This window comes from Carassius carassius, chromosome 5 (genome assembly GCF_963082965.1).
Source record: "Carassius carassius chromosome 5, fCarCar2.1, whole genome shotgun sequence".
In the NCBI taxonomy this organism is placed as follows: Eukaryota; Metazoa; Chordata; class Actinopteri; order Cypriniformes; family Cyprinidae; genus Carassius; species Carassius carassius.
The window spans coordinates 3,788,247-3,812,046 of NC_081759.1; the positions used below are offsets into that span (position 1 = coordinate 3,788,247).

Below are 23,800 nucleotides of genomic sequence, written 5' to 3' on the forward strand. Positions count from 1 at the left end.
CAAAAGAATAAAGACTTGTTTTCTGAAAAAAATGTTTCAAAATAAAATGAGTTGATATTTAAAAAGCAGGGGAAAATATCTGTCAATGGGGTAAGAAAGATGATCTGGTTCTTCCTTTGAATTAAGTTAAGACCCAGTTTTTTATTGTTTTAAGCATAAACTAACTTCATTTTGACACATTTTTCATCTCAGAATCTTCAGTCATTTAAATTTCTAAATATTTAGGAAGAAAAACAAACTGCATCCCACAATGCAATGTACTCAACTTGACCTTTCATTTCCAGCAAGTTTATTTATCTCCTTCCTTGACTCAAGTGTAAATGTAAGACATTTTATACAAAATTGGTTTAAAAATGCAACAAAAAAATTATTGACAAGATGATTACTTGAGAAACTTGGAAAATGAATCATGCAAATGAGGCCTTCTGATGTAGCATACTACTGTTTAAAGTGTGAGTGGGGTAATATTTCACTTAAAAAATAAAAAAACTGTATGCACTACACAGTAAGCTATTTTTCCACTCTGAATGTGCACACAGAAAATGAGTCACACTAAACTTCAAAATAAACAATACAGTAACTAAGCCTAACTCTAGATCTGGCATCTTTTGCTGGCTCTGTCTCTCTCTGTGTCCTATTGTTTACAAATTTAGCTAATGAAATATCAGTTATAATAGATGAATTACAGAGAAACATTTGTGTTCTCTCTGCATCTGAATCCAAATGTCCAAACTGTTTTTCTTTCAGAATAATCTTTCAGACATTTGGTACACAAGAGTGTTAACAGTCCAAATTCAGATCTGCGAGAGTCAAAATGAAGTTCATCTGGTGAGAAAGTCGACTCTTAACAGGAACTTGAACAATATTAATAATACTACTAAAATAAGTGTACAGTATTATTACAGCTTCATTCATTCATTAGTGTCATTGCACAAACATTTTCAGAAAACTTCCCCAGATTCATCTAATACTAATTAAAGAACTTTCCACAGTGTAAAAACTAAAATACTATTTCAGTTTTTCTACTTCAAACTTTCAAACTTTAATATAATGTGTTACAAGATGGTTCTATGTAATTGTTTCTAAAATTTACTAAGTATTCTAAAATTAAAAAGTTTTCACTTAGAAGCTATATATTTCCCTTGTTCTTTGAGCATCTTTAACTCATAAATATTAAGCATAGATAAGCTCTTCGGTCTATCTCTGGGAATGTGAACTCATGTCAGGGGTTGTTATGATCCTGTGGTTACGCAAAAGTGGTTTGAAATGAAGTTTAGCTGGTATAATTAAACCAAGCTAAACATTTCCTCCAATTGGTCAGAAAAACACCTCCCACAAACCCATATAATCAAGTAACCTGCAGTCAACCCTGCTGTGAACGCTTGAATCGGATGCTATGTTTGACATCTTCTGTGCTTAGGAAGTTGTGTGGTCAGTTTAATCTGCGCTCTGATGAGGATCTGGCACCCGTCTGTGTGTTTAAGCGTTCAGAACCAGCGAGGATCATTTGTGTGTTTGGATGTGGCCTAACAAACGTCAAACCTGAAGCGTAACACAAAAACAGACAGATGCATAAACAACACATGCGTACAATCAAGAACACACACGCAAAAAGGGAAAAAGAATTACAGGTTTTCATTGTTTAGCATAGTTTATGTGATTCAAGCTGTTGAGAGAGGCCGTTCAAGGGCAAAAAAACAACACTGAGATTTCACAATTCTTTTCCCTAAAGTACTTTTTTTGTTATTTCAGCGGATATAAACTCATTTAAGTTCATTCATGTGGAAACAGAAGCCTGTCGTGTCTCAGAACGGCCAATATAAACATCCTCCAAACACACACCCACATGGAAAGAACCTATATGTGGATATATGCGTATATATGCCACATATAGGCAAAACTGAGGTGCATATAAGTGCATATACAGGAAATATAGGTCTCCTGTATTGCTTCTTCATATCCACATATAAGCCCTATACATACAAGATATGTCTTCTATATAGTTAATGGCAGGATCTGGTCATTTTGGAGCTCATATCCCATTTTTGACTGTCATACATGATGCCTAGCTCATATTTTCTATTATCAAGGCAAAAACTAAGAATTAACGGTAAAAATTATGCAAGAACTTATGTATGTGCAAACATGTTAAATTGGTATCACATGTAATTGGCATGTTATGGAATTTAACTATGGCAATATATTAACATGATATACAGAGCCGGGGCAGTAACGGAATACATTTACTTGAGTACCGTACTTAAGTACAATTTTGAGGGATCTGTACTTTACTCGAGTATCATTTTTGGGGAGTACTCATGACTTTACTCAAGTACATTTGAGAGGCAAATATTGTACTCTTTACTCCGCTACATTTCTATCCATAACCGTAAGTACCCGTTACTTCTTCGGCCCCGTCCACACGGAGACGGACCCCTGATCTTTTTTTCCCTCGTCTCAAGAAATATCTGCGTCCACACGAAACCGATGTAGTACACATGCCAGACCAGCATGTGGCGCTGTAATTCTGCCACAGAGATTCACTTAAAACGGAGAAGAAGACATGGATTTGCTGATTAACCTTGCGCGTGGTACACAAACGAACATGGAACAATACATTTATTAATCCGTGTTAATGTTAGCATTCAGTGTTTGTTCATGTTTTTGTTGCTGTTACGTGATGTAGTGGTGTTTGACTAGGGGCGAGACGTGGGCTGATGACGCCCTATTTTCAGGAAATGTACGGATTCGCCGTCAAGACGAAACGCAAAGGCGGCGTTTTCAAATATATCCACTCTGGGACCCGGTTTCAAAACATCGGTTTCACTCTTCCAAAACGCCAGATCTGTGTGTCGAACATACACTTAAAAAAGCGTGTGGACACGTTACAACTTAGTTTTGTGTCAGAACTTTAACACTTTCATTCATAAATTCACCCCGTCTGTGTTTGCTAAACGATTGAATCGCGGAATCCAGTCAAAAATAGAACTGGCTGTATAAAGCAGAACGTCGCGGAATTTGGCTATTTTTGAATGAATACATCTATATTAGGGCTGTAAAATGAATCAAATATCGATATGGACTAGTGTATATGAATATTAAAGTTAAAAGAGACTAAAATTGTTCTACGCGTCTCTGGGAATGAGTGCTCAATATGTACATTTTTGTCATTCAGATACACACGATGTTCGCAGTGTTTTCCCCCACGCCGACTCCGCCCTCGCCACGCCCCCAGCTATGACTAGATGCCGACTGTATGTATGACAGACCTTCAAAGAATAATAAAGATAATTTTTTTTCTGTTCAGTTTTTTGTCTTATTTTTGTTCTTGTAATATTTGATTGTTCTTGTAAATACATAATGTACATTTCTATATTTTGGACTTTTATTTATGTTGCCTAGCAGCTATGGATTTAAATTTTACTATTAAAGGTGAACATATAGGTACATATATACGTGCATATATGTACCTATATAGGTATATGTATGCACATATATATATGTACATATATGTGTAAATATATGTGTGCATATATGTACATATACAGTACAGACCAAAAGTTAGGAAACATTACTATTTTTAAAGTTTTTGAAAGAAGTTTCTTCTGCTCATCAAGCCTGTATTTATTTGATCAAAAATACAGAAAAAACTGTAATATTGTGAAATATTATTACAACTTAAAATAATAGTTTTCTATTTGAATATACTTAAAAAAAAATTATTCCTGTGATGCAAAGCTGAATTTTCTGCATCATTACTCCAGCCTTCAGTGTCACATGTGACATCCAGTCTATCACATGATCATTTAGAAATCATTCTGATATTCTGATTTATTATGAGTGTTGGAAACAGTTCTGCTGTCTAATATATTTGATGAATAAAAGGTTAAAAAGAACTGCATTTATTCAAAATAAAAAAAAATTCAAATAATATATATTCTAATAATATATTTTTTTTACTATCACTTTTTATCAATTTAACACATCCTTGCTGAATAAAAGTATAGATTTTATTTAAAAAAAGAAGAAAAACTGGCCAGGTACTGGTACTGACCAGTAGTGTATATTGTTATTACAAAATATTTATATTTTAAAAACATAGCTTCTTTTTTTTTTTTTTTTTTTTTTTTTTTACTTTTTATTCATCAAAGTATCCTAAAAAGTATCACATGTTCTGAAAAAATATTAAGCAGCAGAACTGTTTCCAACTTTGATAATGAATCATCATATTAGAATGATTTCTAAAGGATCATGTGATAATGATTCAAAAAATTCAGCTTTGCATCACAGAAATAAATGATAATTTAAAGTATAATAAATTTGAAAACAATTATTTTTAATTGTAATAATATATCACAATATTACTGTTTTTTCTTTATTTTTGATCAAATAAATGCAGGCTTGATGAGCAGAAGAAACTTCTTTCAAAAACATTAAAAATAGTAATGTTTCCAAACTTTTGGTCTGTACTGTATATATGTTCATATATATGTACATACATATATGTACAATTTTATATATGTCACATATATTAAAAACCTATATCAAAAAAACCTATATTGAAACATATACACTGTATGTTTATATAGGTTTTTTCCATGTGGGCACACACACACACACACACACACACACACACGTCAACACAAGGCAAGACCCTTCACTTCAGCCATCTTGGTTACAAGCAAGTACAGCTCAGGTTTACTAGAACGAAATCAAAAAAACTGACTGTAAAAAACATCAAAACAGGAAAATCTGAATATTTTGAAGCATCGAAAATACATTTTGGTCCAAAAATAGCAAAAACTATGACTTTATTCAGCATTGTCTTCTCTTCCGTGTCTGTTGTGAGAGAGTTCACTGCAGTGTAGTGATGTCCCATTCGCGAATGAATCATTCAATGTAACCGTTTTTCTTACCTTTCTGGACATGGACAGTAGACCGTTCACACAGTTTCAATGGAGGGACTGAGAGCTCTCGGACTAAATCTAAAATATCTTAAACTGTGTTCTGAAGATGAACTGAGGTCTCACGGGTTTGGAACAACACAAGGGTGAGTCATTAATGACATCATTTAGATTTTTGGGTGAACTATCCCTTCAAGAAATAAACATTATTTAAAAAATCAAATAAATAAATAATAATAAAATAATAAATAAATAAATAGACTTAATTTATTAATTTAATAAATAATTAAATAGATTTAATTTATTTATTTACTAAATAAGTACATAATTAAGTAAATAAATGTAAATAGACTTATTGGAAAACAAACAAACAAATGGACATCATGGAAAATAAATAAATAAACAAATGGAACTCATGGAAAATCAATCAATCAATATCTTCAAACCTTTACTGATTGATTGATTGATTGATTGATTTGATTGATTTGCTAAATAAATAATTACATAAATGTAAATGGACTTCATGGTAAAACAAACAAATAAATAAAGTTAATGGAACAAAAATAAGCAAACAAACAGATAGAAGTTCAAATGAAATTTATCAACCGATCAATATCTTCAAACCTTAAGAAATGAGCATTAGAAATGTACTTAATATGAGTATCTGTGTGAGCTCATGGTAAGTGAGATGAAGTACAGCGGCGACACTGGCTCTCTCACAGCAAACACAAACCCAAAATATCAATAAAATCATTCACTGCATGTGCTTTTAATTAACATGGAGCCTCTTGTTCTCTCTGTGTAATCTACTGTCATCTATGAGAATCACCAGAAAGCCTGTAAAACTCCACATCTCTGCAACTGGAGCCGAGTCTGGCATCTCCACAGCAGCTCTCCAATAAAACCCCAGCGTCCTCCATTAGTGCTTAAGATCCGCAGACGCACACTTCAACACACTCAAACATACAAACTGCTGGGCTCTCAGTGTCTTGCTTCTCAACGATTTCAGATTCACACAAAAGCATTTAATGAATAAAATTACCCATTACCTGCAGGCTGCAGTAATTAAAAATAACAGAAAATATAAGCCATAAGAGGTCAAACTAAACCCAAACCACGATGATAACCCAGACTAAAGCATACAGTACCACTGCTGTGCAGAAGACAAAAGACATGCCAAACATTTAGAATATAATGAAACATTTGTAAATTATATGTTGCTTGATATGGGCAAAATTTCAACAGAGCATTTTAGTGGAGAAAGATGAGAAACTTGACTTCTTGCATTACTCCTAGTACATCAATTGAAACCTGTCTATTTTTTGCCAAGCTACAGAGTTCATGCATATTCTGAAATGTTTCAAAATGCAATTCATGCAACAAAAGTTTTTCTCTCTGTTTACATCTGTGGCGAGTCACGCAGGTACTGTGCTACTCTGCAGCATCGCCGAACCCAACCAGAATAAAATAGTCAGAAAATAAACACTTAATATAGTTGTACCGTAGTGATTCAGGATAAGACAAAAACATGGTATGGAAAATGGATTCATGATGTACTCGCTCATTATTATATATATTTTGAACATTTTCAACACAAAACAACTCTGTGGCACAGCCCTGTGCTGATTGGACCAGAAGAGCCGGGAATAGTGGATTTTTTGCTAAACAAATAACAGGCAGAAGTGCGCTGAGCCATAACGATCTTTTATTTTGAAAAAAGGACGGATTCTCTGTGTTACATCTTGGTCACATGAAGGTCACAGTTGGTCACAGTTTTTATGCCAGTTGTATCATTTTATTTTGTTGTATTTATCCGTCACACCTTAAAGCCCGGTCCGTGAAAAAATTGTCTGACATTAAATCGGTCCTTGGCGCTAAAAAGGTTGGAGACCCCAAGAGGCAACACTATGAATTGCACAGAAACATTTCAGAAATCCACAATGCTCGAAATGGAGTTCATCTAGACAGAAAAAATACTTTAAGAACCATGAAGAAGGTTTGCATACCACACTTCAGTCATTAACTTTTACACACACACAAACACACAGAGGGACACACACACACACACACACACACACACACTGCTGGTTTCAGATGTTGCTGATGCTGGTGTAGTTCTACTATTACTAATCCCCAGTAAAACAGAGAAAGTGATTTAAACCAGCACTACATATCAAAACAACACTCTGCACACAGTGTAAACCTGAAAATGGGTAAGATGAAGTGAACTGTCTCAAAAAAAAATAAAAAGACCTAAATGTAAGATTTACGTTTGAATTTAATACTAAATAAATAAATAAAATATTTTCATTTATTTATTTATTTTTGATCACATAGTTTTATTTAAGGGGTCATATGATGCGATTTCAAGTTTTCCTTTCTCTTTGGAGTGTTACAAGCTGTTCCTGAATAGATAACATCCCTAAAGTTGCAAAGACTAAAGTCTCAAACCCAAAGAGATATTCTTTATAAAAGACTCATTCACACCCTCCTAAAAGCCTCAATCAAACGCCCCCACATCTCTACGTCACCGTGTGGGAAAATGTATACCTATAGGCAGTGTTGGGGTAGTTACTCAAAAATGTAATTAGTTACTAGATTACTTCACTACTTATTACTTTACTTTGTTTTTATAGGGCCCTATAAAATCTGTTTTATTTTTTCTCAACTCCTTTTTAATGTTTAAATTTAATTGTATTCATCAAAAAGCATGTCTAATTAATTAAATTCATAACACTTATACATTTTCACAGCAATTTATTAAAAGTTTAACAAAATTACATGTTTAGGGCCCTATGAAATGTTTTAATTTTTCTTCACCATATGTTTAATTTTTTAGCATGCATTATTTAAATGCATAAAAACAACTTAATTTATTAAATTTTTCTTAAAATAGCCTTATGAAATGTTTTTTTTCCCCTCAGAAATTATGTTGTGTATTTACATTTTTCTGGTTATCAAATGAAGGCATAAAACATTCATTTATATTTTCTTTTAAAGATAAATTGCATTTCTTTTTTCTTCTTCTGAGAAATATATTTTCAATTGGAGTATGAACAATAAACACAAACTATGCAGCATACAGTAAAAACAAATTGTCTTCAACAATACAGTGCAAAAACAGTGCAAATGATTCACAAACTACACACAAAATTAGTGAGAAATATTCAGAGTGCAACATAAATACATACATACATAACATACATATTATAAATGATCGATTCGTTGGCTGTAATATGTGTCAGAATCGATTTTACTGGGACCCAGTAAACGACCCAAGACATAAATTCCAGTGCTTTATCAGATATGTACCACTGTTTCATCCTTGAGAGTTTTCTCATGCAAATGTGTTATTGTGTGTTTGTATTCATGCACTCACAACAGACTTTACTTTCACTTTGTTTTCGTTTATTTTCCAAAGCAGTAGGCTATGTTAAGTAGTAGTTAAAAAGACTACTTATTGGTTAAATACGGGACAGTTTGAACCAATCTGGGCACGGGGGTGGGGCTAAGCGTCAACAATCATTTCTGTTTGGCTCAGAGGAACGAAAGCATTGGTATCTTCTGACGAATCAATGTTGTCAAAATGCGATGACGTAATCACGTACATCACGGCGCCTCTGAATATCCATAATGAGATAAATATGTACTTTGTAACTCGTTACCCCCAACACTGCCTATAGGAATATGACACCTATCACGGCATTCCTATATAAGCTCTATTCAGTATTATTCAGCTGCTTTTTCTCTTGCTCAGGAGCAAATTACCCACCTCCATCCCCAGCTCCTCCTTTCGCCCCAGTCAGGAATTTGCTTTCTGATTTTCCTCGTTGAATCAGACTCCATTTATCTTAAATAATGTGTTACACTTAAATATCATTAAGTACATTAATGATATCTGCTTTGTTCTGTTCTGCTTATTATTGCTGTGCTCATTCATGACAGGCTGCATAGATGGGCAGGGAGTTTTTGTCCAGAACAGAACCATACCGCCAAACCAAACTGTATGCTAAGTGTCTATCATTTTGACGACAGTGGTCCTGACATATATTTTTTAAACGTCCAAAAAAAAAGGCTTCATTGTATATCTCTCTTGAAAAAACCCACATTTGAGCATATTTTCTCTCCTAATTGTCATGTTTGACATGGCTAATGTATCTGTCTGTCAGTCTCTCTCTTGATGTTTTCATTTCCACCAGACCAACACGTGCGTGTTTTTCTGTCACCACAGAGCAAACCGAGAGTCTTACGTGTCAGCATGTGCGTGTGTGATTCCCATGGCTTGACAGTGAGAGAAAACTTAATCCAAAAACCGTTAGTGGACCAAACAGAGAAACAGGAAGCTGGCACACACATGGAAACAAAACACACTTATTCTGCCCTCATACACACAGAGAGAACCAGTCAAAGGTCTGGACAATTGTGCTCCACTAGTTCTCTGCACATACTACAGACCGAATGTGAGCGCTTACACAAAATATCAGATTGTGTCCCTTGAGATTGTGCAGTCTGATTGTTTTAGATTCATTACTTCTGAGACTTCCCTTATTCATCAAATTATAATAAATAAACAAATAAAATATAAGCAATGCATTGTATAAATAAACAAAATGGTAGATTTTCATTTGCCAAGGCTCTTAAGTTTGTGTGAAGGTAAGATTACATTACAATAACAACATTTTGAGTTCATATTGTTTCTCACACAAAATGATCAAATGTCTTGGGATTTTACATTTCTTGTCATATTTGGATCTTGACAGCTCTGTTGGTCAATGTCTACTTTCTTACTACCTTTCAGAATTAAAAAAGAACAGAAAACACAACAACAGAAGGCATTATTCCATAATAAACATTTCAAATAGTAGAATAGAATGTTGTCACGTGATCTCATGTCGCATGTTCAATTCAGTGAGTGGCATTCAGCTATCACCTTGGGAAAATATTTAATTAAATAAAGCAAACTAACAAACAAATAAATATTAATTAATTTAATATAAATTGATAAAATAATGACAAATAATTAAATAATTTTTTTTTCATTTTAAATAAAAACACAAATAAAATAAACAAAAGCTAATCAAAAATAATAAAAAATACAAAGTAAAAGAATAATAAATAAATAAATAAACATTAATTCATTTAAATTAGTGAATACATTTTATAAATCTATATATTATTTTTTGTCTTATAATAAAACAAAGGATACAGTAGTCTATGCATTGCTGTATACTGCACATTTGGCAAAGGTTGTTTGTATATTCTGTGTATTCAATTTGCATAATGTGCACAGTACAGTATATATATTGCAGAAACAGACTGCATGTTTGTACTATTCAGAACACATACTTAAATAATCCATAACTATTTTGCCCATTACCAAAGCAGTGCATGCATATTCTTACTTCTGTAAAGAGAGGCTGAGTTTGTCTGTGCTGGATTTGATCTTATTCTGAGCCTCGAGGTGGTTCATGCCATCAGTGCTGATGCCGTCGATGGACAGGACCTGATCTCCCACGGCCACTCCTGCTTTAGCAGCCTTTCCTCCATCCGACAGCTGAAACCACACAGAGAATCAACAAATCAAAACAGGGACACATATCTTATTGTTAAATATGCAACGAATTTATTGGGTGTAAAATACCAAAATACCTCCAAATAATTTTATTTTAACTTAGAATCTCATTTTTATGAAGTTCTTATATATATATAGTACAGACCAAAAGTTTGGACACACCTTTTCATTCAAAGAGTTTTCTTTATTTTCATGACTATGAAAATTGTAGAGTCACACTGAAGGCATCAAGGGCTATTTGACCAAGAAGGAGAGTGATGGGGTGCTGCGCCAGATGACCTGGCCTCCACAGTCACCGGACCTGAACCCAATCGAGATGGTTTAGGGGTGAGCTGGACCGCAGACAGAAGGCAAAAGGGCCAACAAGTGCTAAGCATCTCTCGGGGAACTCCTTCAAGACTGTTGGAAGAACATTTCAGGTGACTACCTCTTGAAGCTCATCAAGAGAATGTCAAGAGTGTGCAAAGCAGTAATCAAAGCAAAAGGTGGCTACTTTGAAGAACCTACAATATGACATATTTTCAGTTGTTTCACACTTTTTTGTTATGTATATAATTCCATAAATAATTCCACATGTGTTAATTCATAGTTTTGATGCCTTCAGTGTGAATCTACAATTTTCATAGTTATGAAAATAAAGAAAACTCTTTGAATGAGAAGGTGTGTCCAAACTTTTGGTCTGTACTGTATATATATATATGCATAAAAATGCAGTAAATACAGAAATACTGTAAAATCTTATTACTGAATTTTCAGCATCATAACTCCAGTCTTCAGTATCACATGATCCTTCAGATCATAAATGTCGAAAGTAATATTTTTATGAAAACCATTACTTTTTCAAGATTTTTTGATGAAAAGAAGGTTCAGAAGAACAGCATTTATTTGAAATAAAAACCTTTAGTAACATTACTAATGTCTTTTCTGTCACTTCTGAGCAATGTAATGCATCCTTGCTGAATAAAAGCATTATTTAGATCTTACTGACCTCAAACTTTTGAATGGTATTGTACCGTACAAATCAGAATTCAAATAAAAGTGACTAAAAACAGACATATAAGCTACACAACTCTGTAAAAGCTTTAAGAAACAATTAGAGAGCATCAGTAAAAGAGATTCCCTTCAAACACAGCAGAGCTTTCAACAGTAAACCACTCAAGACAAAAGTTCAGGTTTAGTGCAAAATAAACTCAGATGAAGTGGTGCGTAAATCACAGCGGACATCCCTGCGAACCTGAGGCCCGTGTGGTCGGGCCAATTCAAACAGAATTTAAGTAAAGATAACTCTGAAAGACTGCAGTACGCTTTCAGCCTCAAACCACTCGAGCGCTCTTCAATTATCACATGACCACCTCTTTAATAAGATTATCTTATATAAACTCAAACCCTGCAGATGGCAGACATATGTGTTCATTCGTGCTCAGCTGTGTGCCTTTTATACGATACGCTGTAAACATCTGAGACTACATCTCATTCATCAATGTTTTGCTACAATCCTGCATAAAAGCGGCGCTCGTTCTTGTGCACTCAAGAACAAATTTATGCGGCGGAAAGACAAGAACCTGGTTGAAAACATGTGGTACAAATATGCAGCATCGCTGGTTTAATGCCACAATAACACAAAAGCGCACCGCGTTCTTTGATTTCTGTCATAACTTCTGTTTCAACTGGAGAGTAAACAGAAATAAAACACAAAGAGCATCTGAAAGCAATTACAGCGCAACGGCACCCAAAGACAACGCGGACGGTGTTTTTCAAGAAACCACAATCTGAGGATAGCTAAAGCAAAGCCAATTTGAAGGTGGAAACACATAATTAACTTGCAAACGTGTTTTGGGGTTGTTTCTGAGCCATTGTGTGCGCTTGTAAACGCTTCTTGGGTTCTCTCATTAATGCGCTTGAGAACATGTGGCCTGTTGGTCTTTGATTGAGTTCAGTTGCATGCTGTGCCCTCGAGGACAAGAGCGGACACTACACACATATAAACTCACACATTAAACACATCTCAAATCAGGAAGTGCGTTTCAAAAGGAAGGAAATGGGACCAATATGAGGTCTGATGGAAGAACAAAAAGTGTGTGTGTGTGTGTGTGTGTGTGTGTGTGTGTGTGTGTGTGTGTGTGTGTGCTTGTAAGTGTGTGAATTTGCATACAAATGTGTGTATGTTTAGTGAATGGGGTCAGGTCGTTCTGATTCATCCGTAGGGCAAAGACGAACTCTGGTTTGAGTTTTAAGAAAAAACTCAGTTTTAAGAAAAGTTTTAAGAAAAAAATAATGCAGCCAAGAAGAAAATGCATGCATTTATTCATTGACTTAAAGAGTTTTTAGAGCTGCAGATATAAAAGATATGAAATAAATGTCACAATTTGAGTAAGAACATGAGCTAACCTTTTTTAATAAACTGATCAAATTCACATTTTGACTTGAAAATGAACTACGACTATAACTTAACTCCTGGTCAATACATCACAATACTGTTTAAAAGTATTGTGAAAAAAGAAAAAAGGGAAATTTTGAAATATTCTTAGAATTTAAAATAACTGTGTTCTATTGTAATATATTTTAAAATGTAGTTTATCTCTATGATGACTTTTCAGCATCATTACTCCAGTCTTCAGTGTCACATGATCCTTCGGAAATCATTCTAGTGTGCTGATTTGCTGCTCAAGAAACATTTCTTATTATCATTAATGTTGAAAACAGTTGTGCTGCTCTTTTTCTGGATTCTTTGATAAATAGAAAGTAAAAACGAACAGTATTTAAAACTGAAATATTTTGCAACATTATAAATGTATTTAATTTTGTCACTTCTGATCAGTTTAATGCATCTTTTAGCTTTGCTTAAAAAAATGCACTTATTACCTCGGCAGAGGTGGGTAGTAACGAGTTACATTTACTTCGTTACATTTACTTGAGTAATTATTTGGAGTAACTAATACTTTTCGGAGTATATTTAAAGATGGGTACTTTATACTCATAAAGTTTATTAAAGTTTAATAAGGTTTATTCCAAACGCGCCGTCTACTTTTCTCTGGGCAATGAGCGATGCCCATTCGCGAATGATTCATTCTTTTGAGTCAACTCTGTTCAAAGGCTTGATAAAACCAATTGGCAAACGAGTGAATTGGTTCATGAATCAGTTTGAATGAGTCGTTCAGTTCCCTGCCGCACGCGCTGAGCGTCTGAAGCGGTTCACTCAGAGTTGTAGCGTTTAAGAACATCAGCAGCATTGAAAACGTGGCTGGAACTGCACTGAATTGAAAGCAAATCTGCAAAGGCTATTATTTGCTAGCGATGGAGATCCTTATTAGATGAACACCGCGTGTGCTGTCTACTGCTCAACAGGTAATAACTTGGGCTACATTCGATTACAGTACACCATACCACTGTGAAATTAGTTTGTTGTACGTGCAGCTTCCAAAAGACAAAAAATAGCCGATTAAGATTTTATTAATTTTAATACAATCACACCGGTCCGAGTAAATTCAGCAAGTCATATCATCAGCTGCTAAATTCAGATCTGTGATTGCTTGCTGCCACTGAGCCAGAGATAGATGTGTTTTTACAGCACTGCGCATTATAACCAATCACACATGATTCTTTTGAGCTTATTAAAACATTGGCCAATCAGAGGTGTTCCGATGAGTCATCGCTAAATGCCGGTGCTTCCTTCACTCGCTCGCTGACTGAATACCTCTTTCTGGCGAATTCTCTCGTCAGAAACAACAAAGTGCAGATGTGTGTACGAATCTTTAATTAAGATATTGATTTCACAGTGTTAACAGTTTCAGTGATTTTAATGGGAGTTTCTGAGAGTGATTGAAATCTAGACTGTCAGTGAAAATGATCTTTGATAATGTAAATGTTATTTGCTCTCTTTCTGAACAATGAAAGATTAGTAGCAATATTTATATCACATTAACTTTCAATGTTAAATTCACATTTAATATAAAGTCAGTCGTATTAAAAATATGTTATGGCATGACACCTATATCTGTTACTTAAGTAAACAGACAGGGTTTTATAATAAATTACATAAATTGGAGTAAAGGCTGATGAAATATATACATTTATACACCCACACATACATTACATACATTTTATCTATATATCTAAATAAAAATAGGCTTAGTATATATGACCCAAAGTAACTAGTAACTAACTACTTGAGTAGATTTTTTATCCGATACTCTTTTACTCTTACTCAAGTAACTATTCAAGACTAGTACTTTTACTTTTACTTGAGTAAATATTTCTAGAAGTACTTTTACTTTTACTTGAGTACAGTTTTTGGGTACTCTACCCACCTCTGTACCTCGGTCACCTCTATGCTTTCATTGCATGGAAAAAAACATTCAAATTCGTTCTTTAGTGCTCATTGAAGAAAAGTAAATCATGCATGTTCTAACTGACAGGTTACTCCCGCAGCCTGTATGAGAACACATATTTTGGTGTGTTTTAGCCGGGCCTGAATCTGGTGCTAAATATTTTTATGACTTGTTTACTCATGTGGTGTGTCAGTTGTTTTTGAAAGTCAAGACGCCACACCATTAATTGGAGAGTTGCTGGTTTCAGTGCTGGTTAGAGCACCAGTGCCAAAAGTTTTCATGGGACAATTGACACTCAATGCCAAACTATGTTCGCAAAGGAGAAAGCAGTTATATAACAGTGTAGACATTGTAGGCAGTGTAGTGGTAATTCTTGGAATAGTTCACTCAAACAACACAAATTTGCTCAGTCTCAGGCCATCCCAGATGTAGATGACATTGTGTCTTCATCAGAATAGATTTTTCTGGGTGAGCTATTCCATAAAAGGATCATTAGCCCACAAAAGTAGATGTTTAGCAAAAACTTCACACTGCTTCTGTAAAACACAAAAGCATTATATACAATAGTAGATATAAAATCTCATTCATGTTTTCTTCACAAATGCATTCAGTTTCCCAGTCACACCAAAGCACATGTAAACCTGAAATAAAACAGGTGGTGATTTTACACAGCGTAACCGTGAAGTCATACGCATACAGATGGTCTGCCACTCCAGCATCAGTGGTTTTACTGTTTCTGAAAGTGTTGCACGGCTGCTAGGTGAACAGTGAACAGAAGGTCTATTCAACTTCATAAACGTCCCTCAGAGACATGCCACCCCGTTCAGCTAAACTAGGTGCGTTCATTAAACTCACATAAACTAGCTGTGAATACTCATAAAATGCCTTATGTGTGTGTCTGAGGCATGACACGAGTGCTGTCGCAATCAATACTAATGCAGTCTGTACATAGAGACAGGCCAAAATGGTCAAAAACGACACTGCTGAGAGACAGAAAGAATACGGTAATATTCAGATGAAGTGTGTGAGACAGATACCATTTGCTTCATCACGTTACACTGAACAGATCTGCACAAATAATTAAGCCATTTGTTCAAAAAGTCAGACAGAGGGGCATTTCATTCAGTCTTGGAGAGTAGTAATGACTGCTTGTGTTTGTTTCTGGCACTATAGCAATATAAAAAATGGGTGATTATTCAGTTAAAGGGAATTAATGTTTTTATTCAGCATGGATGCATTAAATTGATCAAAAGTGACAGTTCTACATGGTTTCTACAAACGTATTCAACATCGATAAAAATAAATGTTTCTTGAGCAGTAAATCAACATATTAGAATGATTTCTGAAGGATCATGTGACACTGAAGACTGGAGTAATGAAGCTGGAAATTCAGCTTTCCATCACAGTAATAAATTGCATTTGAGAATAAATTCAAATAGAATATAGTTGTAATAATATTTCAAAATATTACAGTCTTTACTGTACGTTTGACCAAATGAAGCCTTGGTGAGAATTAGAGGCTTCTTTCAAAAACATTTAAAAAATAAAATGTATCATCTTCAATCAGTCAAGCACTGCAGAGTGCTGTGTAATCACCAGACAGCATAAATGGCTGAATGAATGGTTGAGTTTGTTTCCTGCTCGTCTCATGTTCACATGTGGAATCTTGCAGGAGGTTTTGGGCAGATTTATAGGTTAGACTGGAAGCACAATCTGCTGACATGATCAGGAGAAGTGGTACAGTTTGTACTTGAATGGTATGTCATTAATAATTCAGTGAAATTATTATATTTTATTTCAGGAGGAGCAGATTAATTTTCATTACATGTTTTCTCACAAGGGACATTACATGGACCTGACAGATACTTATTCTTTCCTGTGAATCTTTTTAATTTCTTTCAACAGTTTTTGATAGTTTTAGTTTCATAACATTCTACAAACAATAAACTCTTAAACAACATTCTGAGCACCTAAGCAACCACACAGTAACACCCTAGCAACCACCCACAACATTCTACAAACAATATACTCTTAAACAACATTCTGAGCACCTTAGCAACCACACAGTAACACCCTAGCAACCACCCACAACATTCTACAAACAATAAACTCTTAAACAACATTCTGAACACCTTAGCAACCACACAGTAACATCCTAGGAACCACCCACAACATATTCTAGAAACTGTATACTGTTAAAAAAAAATTCTGAACACCTTAGCAACCACACAGTAACACCCTAGCAACCACCTACAACCTTCTGGAAACAGTATACCATTAAACACTATTCTGAATACCTTATCAACCACACACCCCAGTAACCACCCACAACATATTTTAGAAACTGTATACTGTTAAAAAAAACATTCGGAATACCTTAGCAACCACACAGTAACACCCTAGCAACCACTTACAACATTCTAGAAACTATATACCAGTAAACAACATTCTGAGCATCTTAGCAACTAAACAGTAACACCTTTCTAACCTCCCACAACATTCTACAAACTGTTTACTGTTTAGAAAAAATGTTCGAAACACCCCAGCAACCACACAGCAACACCCTAGAAACCACTCATAACATTCTAGAAACTGTATACTGTTAACAAAAACATTCTGAGCACCTTAGCAACTACACAATAACAGCCTACAACCCCCAACATTCTAGAAACAGTATACTGTTAAAAAAACAAAAACATTTTCAAGACCTTAGCAACCACCCACAACATTCTAGAAAAAAACATACTGTTAAACAACATTCCGAATACCTTAGCAACCACACAGTAACATCCTGGCAACCACCCACACCATCCTCCTAGCTTTTTTGTTGCCGGTTTTGCGCAGGCAAATGCCAATCATATTTCCTTCAAACCTAGAGAGAGAAAACATCTGTAGTGGTACCTCCATGATGGTACAGAAAGAGAGAAACAGAACACACACCCAGCTGTGATCCTGTGAACTGACACTAACCTTAATGTAGCAGTGTTCCAAACCACAGTTAAATAAAGCCTAGTTTAGACCAGATCCCTGTATTAAATCCCATCATAAACCAGAACTCAGAATATTACATCTCTGTAAAGCTGGCTGGGGTACAGTGAAGGTCCAAACCAACCCAAACTTCCCACTGCTTTTCACACACACACAAAAAAATAAATAAATCACACTCCCACAACCTCAGACCCATCCACGTCCAAACCCGTCACAATCCCCCCAAACGTTTATTTACAGTCTAAAGCTGTCTCAGCGCCCATCCTGTCTGAAATCAGCACAAACGCTCAAAGAAATACTGCATCTGCAACCTACGAGTTCTCGCCAGAAAAACTGAAGTTTAATCCTCATGGCTGAAACTTGCAGAGGACTTTACCATCGCATGAACTGGAACATTTTCATTTTATCTCATCAAGAACAAAAAGTTTATCACCCATGCATACACACTCATCTGGAGATGATGTCATGAGAAATCCAAGACAAAACTTGAGACAGCATGTCTGTTTTAAGTAGTTCAACTTCAGTCAAGCTACACACATGACTCTCCACACTCTTAAAAAAATAAAGTATTTGAAAGAGGATGCCACAGTGATGCCACCTTTCAGTGAACAGTTCTTAAAAGAGCAATTTCTTAGTGTGAAGAACATTTTAGAAATCTAAAGAACCTTTTTTTTCACTATAAAGAACCTTTTGTGGAATGAATACCTGATTCAGATTGGTTACTGCATCAAATTAGCTTTCCATCAAATATAACCAATAAAATACCATTTTAATTAAATAAAATAAATTTTATAATAATAAGAATAAGAATAATTGAGAATACTTTTAACTATTTTAAATAAACAATTTAATTATATAAATATATATATATATAAAATTGTATTTATTTAGATAAACTTTTTAATAGTGTACTTATAACACTATTTGTTGGAAAAATGTTGGTAGAAACGCTGGATGACTACATTAGTTTTGTAAACAGCTGAGCTACTGTTATACTGACAAATGCAGTTACTAGCATCACTAATAGTGACTTCCCAACAATTCAAGAGTGTAACTCATAGATTTATGATGTGTCTAGCAAGCTGACGGCTGCGCTCCCAGTTTTTACTGAGGATCTGAAGTTGAAATAACATCTTTTATGGAGTGTGAGTAACGTCTGTAGCGGGATCCGAGAGAGCTCTCACTCTATTGATCAAATATTTTCACTGGCTTCCCATCTAAGCCACAAACCAGACCAACCAGCAGCCAGAAGAACCACAACATCACAAACTAAATAATTGTTTTAAAATAAAATAAAATTATGAATAAAATCTAATATTTTATTTTAATTTATACAGTTTATTTGAAAATAAAATAATAAAATAATAAATAACAATGTAAAATAGCTTGTAAAACACAACAGCATCATTAAAAATGCGTAATAAAATAAATAAAGACTTTAAAACACTGAGATGAAGAGGGGAGCGCAGAAAAGAAGGAAGATTCTGGAGAGAGGGAGGGAAGGAAATAGAGAGAGGCAAGGAAAATCAATTAGAAGGTCATTTACATCACTCCTCTGCCAGATGGCATTGTGGGAATAGCTGTCATGCATTGGAAGCCCAAATGGGTGTGTGACATAAGTGCATCTGAGTGAGTGTGTGTGTGTGTGTGTCTGTGTGTGTGAGAGAGAGAGAGAGATACTGTAGATAGAGAGAGGGTGGAAGACTCATTAGGAAATAAAAAAGTATGAACAGGTGGAAAGGAAAGGTTACATAGATCACTTAACAGATAAAGAGATTAATATTCAAGGGGGAGTGGGGTAAACTGTGCCACTTGTGTATTAAGTTTGTCCTGAAGTCAAGATGAAATGAGATGGAGGTAAAACTAAGAGGCTTAGAATGTCTGCTATCAAGTGACGTTAGAAAAAAGCACCTATAAATATATACAGTACACAGAAATACGTCTTGTCAAAAGTAGTCCACATCAGGACTAGGTCCATGTAACAGTTTGCAGTTCTTTGTTCAGCTTGCACCATCAAAATTAACCAGATTTTAATTTTTCCAAAGTTATTTGCACTGTATTTCAGCTATACATCTTTTTAATTCATGCACTCTAGAAATTAAACTGCTGGCTTTGCTAGAAGCATGATCTTCTGTTAGAGCTAAAGGAACAGTGTATAAATGCAATCCCTATTTATTTTTATGCACATTATTTGCATTTTCATAAAGCTGCAAAGAAAAAGCTTAAAAGTGAGAATATGTTAATTGCAAAGAGAACGTTTTGTACTGATGCTTGCAAAAGTATTTCTGGCATATATAATTTACCCCAAAAACCATTTAGCTACTGATGTAATTCTGGGAAATTACTTTATAATTAATTTTTAATTAAATAACTTGAATGGCTTTATACAGTGGCAATTCACCAACATAATAACAATAAATGTTGAGCTGCAAATTAGCATACCAGAATGATTTCTTAAGGATCATAAAACATCTTTTAAAAAATAAAATATTTTTTATATTTTTTTAAATACTTTAAACTGTAATCATCGTTCAAAGTATTACAGTTTTACTTAATATTTGATCAAATAAAGGCAGGCTTGGTGAGCAGAAGAGACTTCTAAAACATTCAACATTTTACAGACCCCAAACTTTTAAAAGTGTATATTTTAATACATGGGTTTGATTTAATTTGACATGCAAAAAATATTTTCTCCTGTGTATCTCTCATTCACAGGCAGCTGTAAATTATGGGTATTTTGTAAAGATATGATGACATTATAAATACACAGCACAGTTTCACAGCTCTCTCCCCTATACATAATGACGAGGTCAGAAACAACAGAAAAACAGACAATAAGAGAATAAAGAGGGGGGCAAGAGATCATTAAAGGGTACAGATGGTGTCGGGGGGTCAGAAGGGGTGCATTATGTTTGAAGGAGTGTGTGTTCATACTCACCCGTGAGATGGAGAGAGGCATGTTGAAGTCTTTCCCCCCCTGCAGTCTGAAGCCCCAGGGGGCCGGACCCTGTAACACCACACTGTATTTACCACTCATAGCTGTCTGATATAAAACACACCCGCAGAGGCTGCCAAACACTCAGAAACTCCTCACAGAACGCCCTGGAAAGACAGACAGAGAGAGAGAGAGAGAGAGAGAGAGAGAGGCAGAAGAGTTCAGTCAGACATCATTGAAAAAGCTTGTGATTTAGAACTAGATTTGTACTTTTTCTAAATAAAATGTGAGCGGAAAAACTCAATGCTAGGAGGCTGCCAAGGCATTTCTATGCTGTTGTTAAAATGTTTAGGGTGGTTTTTACTCGCAAAAGCCTTTTCGAAGTCTCTGAGCAATAGAAACAGAGAGGCTTGCCTTATGAAACACTGCTAATGAAGTTTAGTAGCAGAATAAAAAAACATATGTTTAAAAAACATGCTCAGTCTCAATAAAAAAACTATTGTTGGTTTTACATACACTTCAGTTTAAAAGTTTGGCTTTTTTTATATATTTTTACGCTCACCAAATCTAAATGTATGTGGTTAATAATTATAATAATAATAATATTAGGAAATATTATTGACATTTAAAAACGTTTTAAATTTACTATTTACATTTACTATTTTACTATCATTTAAAATCTAATTTATTTCTTTGATGCAAAGCTGAATTTTCAGCATCACTGATCCAGTCTTCAGTGTCACAACATCACTTCAGAAATCAGTATATGCTGAATAGAATGCATGCATGAATAGAACGTTCAAAAAAAAAAAAAATCCTTTTTAACGCCATAAATGTCTTTACTATCACTTTCGATTTATTGCATCCTTGCTAAAAGCAAGCTTCTGAACAGTAATGTAATACAACAAACAATATATAATGCATAAGTTAACATGCATTTAACAAAGTTAAAGAAAATAAATCGTTCTGCATATGTTATTCAGATAACTTTACCTTCAGAAAGCAACAACCTTGACAAAAAGAAACAGACTCCTCTGCAATTCCGGTCGAAAGGTCCGACACCAAATGATCCACTCAGAAAGCAGACTGTCCATTTATACCCATCTATCAGAGGGTGTGTGTGTATTTTGGGGGTTGGGATGGGGGTGCTAGGCTTACACACTGATATTTTGGGAACAGACCCTAGACGTGCTGCCAAATATTAAGAAGAAACCATCATAAAGCCACCAGAACCCTAAACAAAGGTCCTGAGATTAGACGATCAGGATCAGACGCTGGAATGTTCCACGGGTCAGATGGGTGTCCCATCACTGGCACATTTCTAGAGGGAATGCTTTAGCCTGCCAGTATCTCTGTCTATTGCTCATATTGTCCAATAATTTGTCATGGAAAAAGAGTAAGATTACTCTAAACACTGAAATACAGATGAGATTCACATGTGATCCATGCTGTCATCACGCATTATCCAGAATGCTCTTCATCTGCTATCAGTAAGACAAATGTTACTCTCATTAAACAAACCCAAATGATGGAAAATTATAGTAATGTTTCTATAATGTCGTACTGTGCTGTGGTGATTGTGCAGGGCTACTGTTGCACTACAATTTCCAATTTGATATAAATATGTGTGGATGGAAGATGGTAGAAGTATGATGGATAAATGGACAGACAATGGATGGATGGATGGATGGATGGATGGATGAAGACTGAAAGATGAGAGTTGAATAGAAGGATGTATGCCTGGACAGATGGATGGAAAGATGGAATGATGGATGAAAATATGGGAAGATGACAGATGGATGTATGGATGGAAAGATGGATGGAAAGATTGAAAGATTATAGAAAATGTATGAAAATATTGCAGATGGAAGGATGGATGATGGCTGGATGGAAAGATGATGGATGGATGGATGGATGGATGGTAGAGGAATGGACGGATGGATGATAAGAGGAATGGATGGATGGATGGATGGATGGATGGATGGATGATAGAGGAATGGATGGATGGTAGAGGAATGGACGGACGGATGATAGAGGAATGGATGGATGGATGGATGTTAGAGGAATGGATGGATGGATGGATGGATGATAGAGAAATGGATGGATGATGGATGGATGGATGGATGGATGAATAAAGAGAAATGGATGGATGGATGGATGAATGAATGGATGGTAGAGGAATGGATGGATGGATGGATGGATGGATATAGAGAAATGGATGGATGGATGGATGAATGACAGATGACAGATGGATGTATGGATGGAAAGATTGAAATATTATAGAAAATGTATGAAAATATTGCAGATGGATGGATGGATGATGGTTGGATGGAAAGAGGATGGATGGATGGATGGTAGAGGAATGGACGGATGGATGACAAGAGGAATGGATGGATGGATGGATGGATGATAGAGGAATGGATGGATGGATGGATGATAGAGGAATGGATGGATGGATGGATGATAGAGGATTGGATGGATGAATGGATGGATGGATGGATGGATGGATGGATGGATGGATGGATGGATGGATGATAGAGAAATGGATGGATGGATGAATGAATGGATGGTAGAGGAATGGATGGATGGATGGATATAGAGAAATGGATGGATGGATGTATGAATGGATGGTAGAGGAATGGATGGATGGATTGATATAGAGAAATGGATGGATGGATGAATGAATGGATTGTCGAGGAATGGATGGATGGATGGATGAATGAATTGATGATAGAGGAATGGATGGTTGATGGAAGGATGATAGAGGAATGGATGGATGAATAGATGAATGAATGGACCGTGTGTGTGTGTGTGTGTGTGTGTGCTGAGTGAGGGGTTTGTCCGGCATCTGACCCAGATGTAATATCAATAGTTTAAAACTCATCATACTCAATGTGTTCATCTCCCTCTCCACACACACACTCATCTCTCTTGCCACAGAAGTGCAGCAGTACACAATATGGAAATCACATTAGTGGCATATGATAAATGATATATGCGGACACACACAATAGAGCGTTCTGAGGCATGCTGAGTGGCGGCAGTAAGTAGCTTTAGGCTTGAGTGAGAACAG

General features: G+C 35.3%; 1 protein-coding gene across 5 annotated transcripts in view; it reads right to left on the reverse strand.

The window, feature by feature from the left end:
• The window catches only part of LOC132140635 (PDZ and LIM domain protein 5-like), a 48,237-nt gene extending 26,380 nt beyond the window's left edge, over positions 1–21,857 (reverse strand). For all 5 annotated transcript variants that reach the window (XM_059549480.1, XM_059549479.1, XM_059549478.1 and 2 more), the window contains exons 1-3: positions 21,721–21,857; positions 20,731–20,894; positions 10,307–10,458 (exon numbers count right to left, since the gene is read on the reverse strand). In XM_059549480.1, the coding sequence (XP_059405463.1) occupies positions 10,307–10,458; positions 20,731–20,829 (251 nt within the window). In that variant the 5' untranslated portion in view covers positions 20,830–20,894; positions 21,721–21,857. The remainder of the gene's footprint in view (positions 1–10,306; positions 10,459–20,730; positions 20,895–21,720) is intronic.
• Positions 21,858–23,800: the final 1,943 nt, after the last annotated feature.